Below are 13,127 nucleotides of genomic sequence, written 5' to 3'. Positions count from 1 at the left end.
GCTCCTAATGCAGCAGGTATTCAGTAAATGTGTGCTGTTATTATTAGTATTACCATTTCTTCCTTTGGTGACCTCAGGTCTCCAGAACCCCACCCCAGTCTCTATCCCTGTCTACTAAGATAGTGATATGCAGTAAGATAGCACTGCTGTTTAAACCAGGGTAGTCAAGGAGACTCAAGACAGTGAGCTTGCCCTACAGAATTAATGCTGATTCCAGGTACCACCTCCTACCCCTATCAGGAGACTTCTGGATTGTTCCTCACAGACACACTCTTACCTAAAATAGCCTTTGCTTCTCCAGGGACAATTCCTTCATTCCCCTTCTTGGGTGCTTTGGTCTTATCTGTCTTGATTCTTTTCTTTCTCTTGGACTTGTCGATCAACTCCCTCTCCTAAAGGTAAGAAATTAAGGAAAGAGACTGTGATACATGTAGGAAAGGAAAAAGCCATCAAGGGAAGATCGCATTGAACAATGTGACATAATGGCTTGAAATGGTTTGTGTGGGTTCTGAATCAGCAGAACAGTGAGTCTTAGAGAATTTGGAGCCAGTGGGGAGAGTTGAAGTTTGAATCTTTGATTTAAAACAGCTAGGATAATTTCATAGGAGAAAAGAGGAAGAAAATACACTTTATGACCTGCCTCCTTTTTTGATGCTAAATCATGATCTACAGAGCTGAATCCAGGTGAAGCAGTTTTCACCTTTAATAGATTGGTGCTGTCATGTCAGTCTTCACCTTTCCCATGGGCTGCCTCAACATGGAGGTTCCTCTTAAGACAGGATGGTAGTGTGGGGACATGGTTGCCCATTCAGTACCTTTGAAGGAATTAGCAATGGATTCTGCCCTTCAGGATGATGTTCCCTAATACTGAGGTGATGACAGCTGGCTGTCAGCCACCACGCCCTTTGTCAGGTGCCCTTGTATAGTGAATAGCTCATACCAGTGTATATGGTAGCTTTGGCAGGATCCAGGTAGGGTTTTTGAACCAAGCTTCAAGGTGTTCACACTCACATTGCTGATGCTGGCTGGTGCCTCCTGGTTGAATAATCTTGGTCCAATCTTCCCTTCTCTTTCTCTTAGAAGAGACATATCCACAGTACCAGTCTTCTCTGGAGACTCAGGCCTACTTCCTGGAAGTCCTCTGTACAGGTGTTGTGCCTCATAATTGCTGCCTCTTTTAAATGAGCAAAGCAACAGGACCAAATGAAAGAAAATTCTGGCAGTAAGGAAGAGAGTAGTGGACAGACATCAACTGAGCACCTGTTCTCTGGCAGGCACTGTGTGGGGTGTTTGACATACTTAGTCAGCTTTCTTTTCCTCAGCATATCCCTGGATAAGAGAGATGAGAGCCGGGCGCAGTGGTGCACACCCGTAACCGCAGTGGCTCGGTAGGCTGAGGCAGGAAGATCGTGAGTTCAAAGCCAGTCACAGCAAAAGCCAGGATGCTAAACAACTCAGTGAGACCCTGTCTCTAAATAAAATACAAAAAAATAGGGCTGGGGATGTGGCTCAGTGGTTGAATGCCCCTGAGTTCAATCCCTAATAATCCCCCCTAACCCCTCCCAAAAGAGAGATCAGAATGATCTAACTTAGTGGAAGAAATACTTTGCCTTTTTGCATTTGCACATTTATGCCTTTAATTAAATGAAATAAAAAGTTGTAACTGAAATTTCTTCCATCAAAGGCTTAGCTGAAAAAAAAAAGTGACCTTTAAAAAAGATTATCTTAAGAACAAGCAACTACTATCCATTTCTTTATCCTCTCTGAGTTTCATTCTTGATCAAATCCAGCCACTGAAAGGTCCTGTGCTTAGTTTTATCTGTTGTCATTGCTACCAATTACTAATGTCCTGAGGACAATTGATGTGTGCCCTGTGGGCAGGACACGCCATAGATTGCAGTAGCTGCTGCAACATTGAGTATTGTGTGTCTGCTGTGTGCCAGGCCCGGTTCTGGCATTTTCTCTTTTTATCTAAATCAGTATGATTACTGTGCTTTGCTTGTAAAAGGCCTTACTGTGGAAACTTGAGAAATGTTTGTTGAATGAGGTAAATGGAATTTCCTGTAAATATATGAGTCTTTAAATCATTCAGTATCACTCTATAAAAACCCATAGAAGTCTCCTTAGGATTTAGTGCTAGGAAAACCTTTCTTTTCCCGGAGGAACAGGTAGGCTGCAAATGAGCACCACAAGCCTGATTGCATGCTCTTTTCTTTCTTTCTTTCTTTCTTTCTTTCTTTCTTTCTTTCTTTCTTTCTTTCTTTCTTTCTTTCTTTCTTTCTTTCTTTCTTTCTTTCTTTCTTCCTTCCTTCCTTCCTTCCCCCTCTCTCCTGTTTAAGAATCTTTATTTTAAATCTGAAATTTAGTCATGGTGACTATAATGGTCATTGTGGGGCTTTTACGTGTTTTCTGGTTCTCCTGATTTAACAAAAATTCTCTTTGATTATTCTATCTTTTTTGATGGTGAGTTGTTGCACTAACCATTTAAATATGTGGTGGAAAAAGGGTGTAAACATTTTAAAATGAAATTCCTGTTGCAGTTGCCTCAATCACCCAAGTGCCCTTCTCCCTTGGTTCCTGGAGGTCAAAAAAATTTGACCTTATACTGCTGGGTAAGTGAAAATCTCAGGGAGGTCACATGGGGCTATGGGTTCCAGGTGGAGGCAGAGATGGCTACACCAGCTGCTGGGTCCAAAGGGGACTCAGGTCAAATGTCTGGGCCTGACTGGCTGAGCTGCTGTCAGAGAGCTCCTAATAAGCAACCAGGGAGAACACAGGAAGCACTCAACACACGTTAGCAATTATCAATAAGTGTTAGTATTATTAATGTTACCCAAAGATGAGAGAATGCTGAGAGGAGAAACCAAGTGAACTGATAGAAAGCTTTCTAGACATCTCTGTAGATCTCAGATATATGGACAATGGAAGAAGATGCCTCCAATACTGTTAAACTTCACTCCTCATCCAACTAGCAGAGTATGTGGTTTGAGTAGGAAACTCATCACAATGTAAATTTGTTTCTTTCCATTCTGGCTGTCAGCATGTTGTGTCAGTTGAGAATGCTCATGAGTCTCAGAAAACCAAACCAAACCAAACCAAACCCAAACCAAAACCCCAGAAACAAAATTAATTAAAAACAAAGAGAAACAAAAGCAGGGAAGTCCGCATTGTTACAAATTTGAACACTTACGTGTTTTTCATAAAATCTGCCTCAGGGGTCTGGATATGTTCAGCCAGGGAAGCACTGGGGGGGTCAGTCACACTCCTTCGCTCTGGGTCTGTGAAAAAACAGAAGATCCTCCATCAGCAAAGGACACCGGTAATTATCCCAGGCGGGGATTAGATGGGGAAGTGTCCATCTGTGTGAGTAGTCAACAGTCTGCAAATTGGAACAATGACGTATGTTACACTTAGAAAATTAGCAAATACTGTGGGAACCAGTACTGTCACAGGGCAAGTGACATTGAAATTAGTATTAAAATATCTTCGGGTAAAGTAATATAACAGTGTGTATCAAGAATCAGAAAAATGTTCTGGTCTTTGATTGGGACTCTTACTCCTGGGCATTTATCCTACAGAAATAACTCAAAAGAAGAAACAGTTTTTGAACCACTTATTTATTATGTTATTGTCAATAATGAAAATTAGAAACAGCTCAACAAGGGAGACTTTCCTTGTAATTTATGATGAATTACTTTGACACTTAAAATTGTTGTTAAAAAGAAAAAATAAATAATATGGAAAGAGTTTCTGATATAGGACAAGTAAAAATACGGACTATAGAATAGTGTGTTAGAACTCAATAATGTCTGGGTGGATAAGGACTGGAAGAGAAAACAGGAAAAGGAAATAATATGTTAGATGGGGATGTTTGTATATATGCTTCAATTTTTTCCCTAAAACCCCAGTGTGGTTATAACATTGAAAAGCAAATTAATTTAAAAAACAAACGTTACCCTATGAGGAAGGAGACACATGTCCCATTACCAGGGCTTCTTTGCAGCTTGAGTTCCTTTCATTCATCCCTAAGCATTCAGATGGCATTCACTCTCTCACACAACTTCCAGATTTTGGAGAGGGGACAAGAATGAGATTGAGAAAAATGGAAATGCTGACTTAGGGCTATGCCTGGGAATTAATTTTGCTTCCAATAATATGCAACATTAACAGAGAGCAGAAGCTGATTAGAGAATCTTCACAAAAAGAGGAATTCTGTGAGGGTTTCTTTAGAGTGGCTGGCTCAGAAAAAAACACAGGTCTTCGCAATTTTCAAACTTGGGTGCAGGGCGCAATGCAACCAGCAGAGGGCGCGTTTGCATTGCCCAAAAGCAGAGGTTCTACATTGGTGTAATTTCAACATTTTTGATTAGAATTGATGGGAACGACAGAAGGGTGACTTCTTTCCCTTAGTAAAGTAACTTGATATTTAGGAAGTACTGGAACAAATTAAGGCAGAACTTTGAATAATAACTTACAATTTTTTTAGTTGTAGGTGGACACAATATATTTCTTTCATTTTTATGTGGTGCTGAGGATTGAACTCAGTGCCTCATGCTTGCTAGGAGAGCACTCTACTTCTGATCCACAACCCCAGCCCCGAAATTTTAACTTCTTTAAAAAATATATACAATATCTTAAATGTGATTTACCTCCAAATACCATCACACTGGTGATTAGGTTTCAACATAAGAAGTTTTGGGGGGGAGGGACACATTCAGATCATAACAGCTATTTTTGGCTGTTATATGAATTTTAGGATCAACTAATCTTGCTCTGACAAAAAACCTGTCAGGGATTTTTAAAAAAAAATATTTTTAGTTGTAGATGAACACAATACTTTTATTTTATATATTTATTTTCATGTAATGCTGAAGATTGAACCCAGTGCTCACATGTGCTTGGCAAGTGCTCTACCACTAAGCTACAACTTCAGCTTCTGTCGGGGATTTTTTAAAAATTGGAATTTCATGAAAGTATAGATTAGGGAAATTGTTATGTTTATGATGGAGATTCATCCTATTTATGGACACCGTACACAGTATTATATAGAACATTATACTTATTCAGGTATACTTTTGCTTAATTTAATGAAATATAATTTCTTCATGAAAGTCTCACACATCTTTTTATACACTTATTGCCAGAATATATGTTATATTTAAAAATCATATTTTTATCTGTTTAAATCCACAAGTACATGATACTAAAAAAAAACAAGGTCACTATAGGAGGATCCTGGGGAACTGACTCATTATTATGACAACTGATACATAAAAGCATAACACTGAGCATTTATCCTTTCTTCCTACATAAGCTATACCACTGGATAACTAAATAGTAGATGAGGAAAATTTTATTTTTGTAGAGTTTCTTAACTAATACATGAAAAAAGAATGATAGCATTTCATTATCACTATTTCGCAAACTCTAATGAGTTGATGGACCTATAGCCATTGGCATCATGGAGATGAGGAAATACCATGTGTCCTTAAAGAGAAACACACATAAATTATATCAAGAGCTGCACCATCAACGAAATCTAGTCTGTGGGAAACCCAACAGGACACATGATACAGTTTCCTAATAAAGTAAAAGGAGAAAAAAAGAGAAATGAATGGAATCTATAATTTAAATGATACTTAAGACCATATTGAGCACTTGTAAACAAATTCAAAAACAATTATAAAACTCTGAAAACTGACTACTCATCTATAATAAGGAATTGTTTGGATTTTAGGTGTAATAATAGTATCATGGCTATGTCCAGAGTCTTTTTTTGTCTTTTAGAGATATATGCTTAAATATATGGGTAAAGTGATTTGATCCTGGAATTTGTTTCATAAAAACATGGAAGAGAGGAAGGCGTTGGGGTTATGAATGAACAATGTTGGCCAAGAGATGAGAACACAGGATTCATTTTGCTGTCCAGCTTCCTTTGTGAATGTTCAGGTTTTTTCCTACAATAACAAGTGTTTTAAAATTTCATTTTAAATTGTGCTTTTTTGCGTTTTGAAACACTGTTTTTCCCACAAGTGATTTCTGTGTGTTTGTCTATATTTAGTAATTTGGTTAGATTCTTTTGTCTTTTAAGGGCTCACCTGTTGTTATGGTTTAGATTGTAAATGTCCCCAAAAAACCATGTGCTAGGGGCTTAGTCACCATCCTGTGGTGCTATTGGGAGGGAGTGGACCTTTAAGAGGTGGAGCCTTGTGGAAGGAAGTTAGGTCATTGGGGGTGTGCTTGTGAAGGGAATATTGGGATTCCTAGCCCCTTCTGTGCTCTCTCTCTGCTTCTTGGCCACCATGAGGTGAGCAACTTTACTCTGTGGTGCTCTCTGCCATGATGTTTTTCTTTGCCACAGGCCCAATGAGATGGGACCAAGTGACCACAAACTGAAACCTCTGAAACTGAGCCAAAATAAACCTTTCCTCCTTATAAGTGGTTTATGTCAGGTATTTTGTCACAGCAATAGAAAGTTGACTAACACATCTGTAGAGCCCTTTCATAGAAGTAATAATATTGTCTGGGAATAATGACAGTGTCATATCCTCCTTTCCCTCCTTCCAGCTTACTTTTTCTTTTGTTTTCCTTACTGTGCAGACTAGGACATCGAGTATGATGGAGGAACAATGTTAGAGGGGATCCTTGTCCCAGTCGTGTCTAGAGACACTACTTTGAAGGCTCTATCATTTGTGTGTGGTGATTGATGGTACTATAGATATTTGTATGCTATCAAAATCAGGAAGTCCTTTTTTATTCGTAGTTTGATTTTTTTTTTTTTTTAGATGGGGGGGGGTCTTGCTATGTTTCCCAGTCTGTGTAGAATTCCTGGGCCACAGCCATACTCCCGCCTTAGCCTCCTCAGTACCCACTATGCCTGGCTGATAATTTTTAATCATAAATAGGTGAATTTTATAAATTTTACTTCTTTTTGCATATCTACAAAATGACCCTAAGACTTTCTCCTTTAACTTTTTAAAAATTTTTTTTAATATTTATTTTTTAAGTTTTTTTCAGCAGACACAACATCTTTGTTTGTATGTGGTGCTGAGGATCGAACCCAGGTGGCACGCATGCCAGACGAGCGCGATACCGCTTGAGCCACATCCCCAGCCCTAACTTTTTTTTTAATATTTATTTTTTAGTTGAAAACAATAGTTTTTTAAAATTTATTTTTATGTGGTACTGAGGATCGAACCCAGGGCCTCGAATGTGCTAGGCAAGCGCTTACCACTGAGCCACAACCCCAGCCCTCCCCTTTAAGTTCTTGAAGGGAATTACATAATCATATTTTCAAATCTTAGGCCATCTTTGAATTCCTGTGATAAACTCAATTCTGTCATGGTGTATTTTTTTTTTTTTTAAGTACAAGCTTATGGATTTGCTTGGCTACTATTTGTTTAGGAGTTTTGCATCTTTGATCATAAGTAAGATTGGCCTATCATTTTCTTTTTTAGGCTGTCCTTGCCTCTGGCTTCAGCTGCCTTTGGGTTTTGGTAAATTTATGTCCCTTTTTAGAAATGAGCTTTCTTTCCTGAAGGTGAAGAGAATTTTCAGAATAAAGGGGCAACAGCTGTGTTCTGGGGACTTTTTGGGGGTCCCAGGCTGGGCTGAATGGGGAATAAGCCAGGAACATTCTTAGGAATCTGCTACCACCCACCTCTCCTCTCCCAGCATGAAAGAGAACTTTGAAATCTTTTCTAGAGGAAAACCAAAGCAATGCAGAGTGTGTAGGTCATGTCATCTAGGTGCTAAGAACCAGCAGGATATTCTGAACCTAGGCTCAGGTAGAGTGCTGGCAGCATGCTGAGACTGAAGTCCTCTCTGGAGCAGTGTGGGCTGGAGGACCCCAGGAGCACATGACGAGGCTGATCTTCTTACAGGACGCCTGCTGGGCTCTAGATTCTAGTGAGTGGCACCACCTTGACTCCTGGGCACAGGCTTCTGCTCCTCCTATTTCCTCCACTTCTTTGCACAGGTTGGGTGGCCATGATATTTGATATAAGAACTGCCCTTGAGGAAAGACCTGTAAAACTAAACTGAACTAAACCACATACCCACAAACACGGGAAGGAGACTCCAGTTACCTTGGTTTTGATAATTACTTGTGGCTGCATAATTCTCTTAACTTGTAGGCCTCAGGTTCCTTCAACCATAATATAAAATAATTTCTAGGGACTCCAAATAATCTCCACGATTCATGCTAGCTTAAAAAAAAAAGCTACCATAATTTTTGTCATACATCTCTGACTTTGTAACTATTTCCTAGTCAAAAACACATGGTTGACATTATAACATCTAAAGAGACTAAGGCCTTGGAGTCATAGTAACTGGGGTTCATATCTCAGCTCTTCCACTTACTGGCTGAGTGACCTTAGGCAAGTTACCTAACCTCTCTGAGCCTCATTATCTGCACCTATGAAATAAAGATAAAACATGAGTCTTATAAGGTTATGGTGAGACTAAAATGAGACAAATAAACACAAAACGCCTAGCATCATGTCTTGCTTCATATTAGGTGCCAAAAATTACTTCTGTTTTTTCCATACTTCCAGTGACTATGTGGAAAACTAGCAGAAAGACAGCCTGTACAAGTTAAAAAAGACTAAATTGTTTGGGTGGAACTCCGAGGCTTGTCTGCCTCCCACCTTTCCCCTAGGTTCTTTGTCAGATTTTCAGACCTTTCAGGTCTGCAAGTCTCCACCTAAGGATGGAATCTATAGGAGGTCCTCATGCTTGTGGGGATATCACAAGCCGCCACAATGAGAAGAAGAAAAGATGACACAGCTGGGAGGCACCCTCCTGGGAGAGCCCTGCCTGAGCTCTTTTTGTAAGGACAGGGATGACCTCGCCCAGGGGAGAGGACCTCATCAGGAGTCTCCTGGTGAGCAAGCTCTTCGGGAACTAGGGAGCGGTATTATTGAAGTCACTAATGCCGTGATCAGGGACAGGAGCTGTGTCCAGGCCCTGCGGGCTGTGGCTGCCTTCTCTTTCTTCACTGGCCACCCCCACCCCCCCTTCTTTTCCCCTCTGTCTTAAAAAATCCTGGCAGAAAAATATTTTCATTTCGATTGCTCCACTTAGAGGTGGGGGGGGGGGGATTGATTTATTCAGATCTTGATCCCCCCTTGACCTTCCTGCGTTCCCTCCTCTACTTCAGAGCATCCAGGATTCACAAACCCACTCTCTTCGAGCTGTTAACAACCAGAAGAACTAATCTTGCAGCAGAACCTGGGAAGGTGGTCAGACCCAGGGCTTCTCCATTGTTCAGCTCTGGCCAAGGATGTGCTACTTAACCTCTCTGTGCTTGGATTTTCTCAAGTGACAAATGGCCTACCCAGGGATTCTGAGACACTTAATAGGAAACAGCAAGTGTGGACCGCTGCCCTTTTTGCCTCCACTAAACGTGGACAAAGGCACTCTGGGTTCAGTCACTCCTTCCTCCCTTGTTCAGGGAGCCCTCTGTGTGGTTTGGATGTGAAGCATCCCCAAAGACTCATGTGGGAAGCCTTGATCACCAGACTGTAGCTCTCCCTGAAGGTGGTGATACCTTCCTGGGAGGAAGTTAGGTCACTGTGGGTGAGTCCTGGAGGATGTTATGGTTTGGATGTGAGGTGTCCTCCATGTTTGAGGCAAGGCAAGAAAGTGAAGAGGTGAAATGACTGGCGTCTGAGAATCTCAACCTAATCAGTGCATTAATCTCCTGATAAGGATTAACAGGGTGATAACTGAGGGCAGGTAGGGTGTGGCTGGAGGAGGTGGGTCATTGGGAGAGTGCCTTTGTGGTGTACATTTTGTCCCTGGTGGGCACACCTCTCTGGGTGCTTCCTGAGCCATGTCCTGAGCTGCTTTCCTCCCTTCCACCATGATGTCCTGCCTCACTTTGGGCTCAGAGCAATGGAGTTGACCATCTCTGCACTGAGGCCGCTGAAACTGTGAGCACCAAATAAACTTTCCCTCCTCTAAAATTGTTCTTGTTGGGTCTTTTGGTCACAGTTATGAAAAAGCTGACTAAAACAAAGGGGATATTGGTACCCCAGCCCCTGCCCTCTCTCGTGCTTCCTGGCCTCATGAGGGACCAGCTTTATTTTGCTACCCGCTCCCTGCCATGATGTTCTGCCTTGCCACAGACTCAAAGTGGCAGGGCCAAGCAACCATGGACTGAAACCTCTGAAACTGTGAGCCAAAGTAAATCTTTCCTCCTTACGGATCCTTTGTCTCAAGTTTTTTTCTCACAGTGATGGAAAGCCCATTAACATACCCTCTGTGCCTTCTTGTCCTTCCTGCTCTGATCTGGATCAGCCACCATTTCTGTGTTCTCTCAGGCACCGCTGTGTTACAAACATCTACACACATGTCTTCTTTTTCCTCCAACCAAAGCAGGAGCTGCAGCAGGTACTACTGTGAAGATGTGGAACTTAGATGTGAAGATGTGATTCAGTAAATGTTTGTTGAGTGAACAAAAGAATCTTTCATCCATGCAGTCAGTGGCTAAAGACTAAGGAAGGCTTGAACCTGGTGGCTGAATCATGGAGCTCTATGAGTATTCTGTTTTTTTTTTTAGTTGTAGGTGGACACAATACCTTTATTTTATTTATTTTTATGTGGTGCTGGTGAGGATCAAACCCAGTCCCTCGCACTTGCCAGGCAAGCACTCTGCCGCTGAGCTATAATCCCAGTCCTGAGGATTCTGCTTTTTTCCTTAGAAAAATTAGAAACAATTCCAAGGTCATTGAACCACAGAAAATGAGAAAGAGAGATTGACCAGTCGATGCTGGTACTTTCAGAGGAGGAAGTGGAAACCTCGTGAGGCCGAGGGATTATTGAGGCCTTGCACGGTGCAGAAGACCATGGCAAAGCTGCCTTCTCATTTATGACCTGTTGGGCTCTCACTGGCTGCTGTCCCCAAGCTGGGGTTCACATGTAGCATGGGAGTGCCTGTCACTTCCTGGGCTGTCTCCGTCATCACCTATCCAAAACAGGGCTGGGTGTAGCAGAGCTTTACGTGGGACACAGTGAGGATGGCAGGCTGGCTCCCTGGGAGCAAGGTGGAGTGGAAGGAGCTTGTAAGGAAGTGTGGTCCCAGCTCTGGCTCTGCTGCTTGTCACTGTCAAACCTGTGTGAGCCATAGATGTACAGAGCGTGAGAGTGGGACATGTCCCTAGAGATTATCCAGCCCGACCTCCTTGGTTATATGGAAAAGGAAACCAAAGCCCAGAGGAGTGATGTACCCTGCTCTAGACTGTGGAACTCACCAAGGACAGAGCTGGAAAATGCAAAAATTTCAATTTGAATTTGAAATCCAGTGTCCTCAATGAGTCTATATTAGAGTTTTCTCAAAGGTTGACTGGCATGTGAATCACATGAGAATCTTGTTCAAATGCAGGTAGGTCTGGGTGAGACCCTAAGTTTTAGCTAGAAAGGATCTAGACAGCTGGTTCTCACAAACCCACTGGTCCAGACCTCCCAGTTGAGCTGTGATGTAACTATTTAGAGTCCTAGCCACTAATTAGGGCAGTCTCATCATGTTAATGAGGGTGCTGCAGCTTTGTTCACCTGGAAGCCAAAGGAGCCAGTGTCCCCTTCCCCACTGGTGGTGACTCTTGCTACTCTTGTCAGCTGCTTTTTGTTTTCTTTTTTGTCTCTGGTGGAGATGCAGGTCCTCATTGGTTGCTGTGTGTTCTTTCTATAAGTCCCACCAATTTGAGGTCTGCGACCTTCCTAATGCCTGCACTCACTGTTTCTTCCCAGGGAGTCTATAATGCCCAGAGCTGAAATCCTCATTGTCAGCTCTTGAGAATGGGGAACTTGGAATCATCATTTATGAATCTCCTCCATACTTGACATGTTCATTTATTTATTCATTCACCTTTGGAATATTTACTAGGCAGGAATAATGTCCTTCTCTTTGAGCACATGTAGATACGGGGCTAAAAAGTAGTGCACTGTGGCTCCCCAATACACATGTGTGAACTTGAATTAGACTCAGGGACTCCCAGGGAAGTGAAAGCACCATCAAGTGATAGAAAGTGTGATGAGGAGCCGTCAGTGTCAGCTGCTTCCTAATAAAGGGCTTATTTTCAAAGAAGAGAGCTGGGCTCCCTAGGCAGTTTCCATTAGGGTCACCGAAAACCTCACGGAAGGCTTTGTTCTTTTAAAAGTTATTGGACAAATTCACAGACACATTGAATAGTTTTCCTTCTCCCTTTTGACACCACAAAGACCAATGGAGGAAGCAGAGATACCCTAGTTCCTTTTTCCAGGCAAACCACAGGGCTGACAGCAACAGCCTGCAGTGTTTGTGGCTACCAGGGAATACATGTTGAGCTTAAAGAGTGGGCATGAGACTGAAAAATGCCTCTTTGGGCCCAAGAGGTGGGAAATTGTCAGCATCCATAAGGACAGAGACATCTGCCCACTTGTGGATAAGACAGTACTTGGCCCCCAGCATCCATCCCCCTTCTGCCTGTGGGTAGCAGATCCCCCTCAAGTTTTGGTATAGCACACACATCTAGCAAGACCCTCTAATTCCCAGGCTTCTTTGTGGCTAGGAAGGCCCGAAGGATTGAGCAAATGTGGGTGAGGAGCAATTCCTGAAGGGTGCACTTAAACAGCAGAACAAGCCCCACACTGACACTTTCTCTCCTATCCTGCATAATGAGGGAGACTTTGAGCCAGTCATGGACATGCATACAAGGGTCATGGCAAAAAGAAATGCAGAGAGAAACAGAAGGAACCTGGGTCAGTGCACAACCTCAAGGAGTGGACTGTGTCTCTTTCTACCAGCTCTGACTTTTCCATGAGAGTGAACTAAACCCTCCCTCTTGTCTCTCCTTGGCTTCCGTTAAAATGCTGCTAGCAACTATGGCACATCCATCTCTTGACCAAGGCAACAAGACTCTGAGCTGCTTTTTCTGCTAGAATAAGATAATAGAAGCGGCTTGCTGTGTACCCCAAAGAAATGCTTTTTGTTCCTCCCATTTGTTGTTCCAGGCTGTTCCTTGAAGGCTCCCTGCAATTCAAGCAGTGTGTCCTAAATCTCTCAGTCCTCTTAGAATCTTGAGGTGAGGACTTGGGATTCAGCTCTGCAGCAGAGAGCTGGCTTGATCCTCAGCATCAAAAAACAA

General features: G+C 42.3%; 1 protein-coding gene across 3 annotated transcripts in view; it reads right to left on the bottom strand.

Moving 5' to 3' along the window:
- The window catches only part of Kiaa2012 (KIAA2012 ortholog), a 115,204-nt gene that overhangs the window by 9,001 nt on the left and 93,076 nt on the right, over positions 1 to 13,127 (bottom strand). For all 3 annotated transcript variants that reach the window (XM_058578150.1, XM_058578148.1, XM_058578149.1), the window contains exons 15-17: positions 3,191 to 3,278; positions 1,012 to 1,174; positions 278 to 392 (exon numbers count right to left, since the gene is read on the bottom strand). In XM_058578150.1, the coding sequence (XP_058434133.1) occupies positions 278 to 392; positions 1,012 to 1,174; positions 3,191 to 3,278 (366 nt within the window). The remainder of the gene's footprint in view (positions 1 to 277; positions 393 to 1,011; positions 1,175 to 3,190; positions 3,279 to 13,127) is intronic.

The sequence above is a fragment of the Marmota monax genome, unplaced genomic scaffold, assembly GCF_021218885.2.
Source record: "Marmota monax isolate L192 unplaced genomic scaffold, Marmota_monax_Labrador192_F-V1.1 WCK01_AAM20220418_F8-fsc00095, whole genome shotgun sequence".
Taxonomy (NCBI): domain Eukaryota; kingdom Metazoa; phylum Chordata; class Mammalia; order Rodentia; family Sciuridae; genus Marmota; species Marmota monax.
This window is presented reverse-complemented; position numbering and strand designations above follow the sequence as displayed.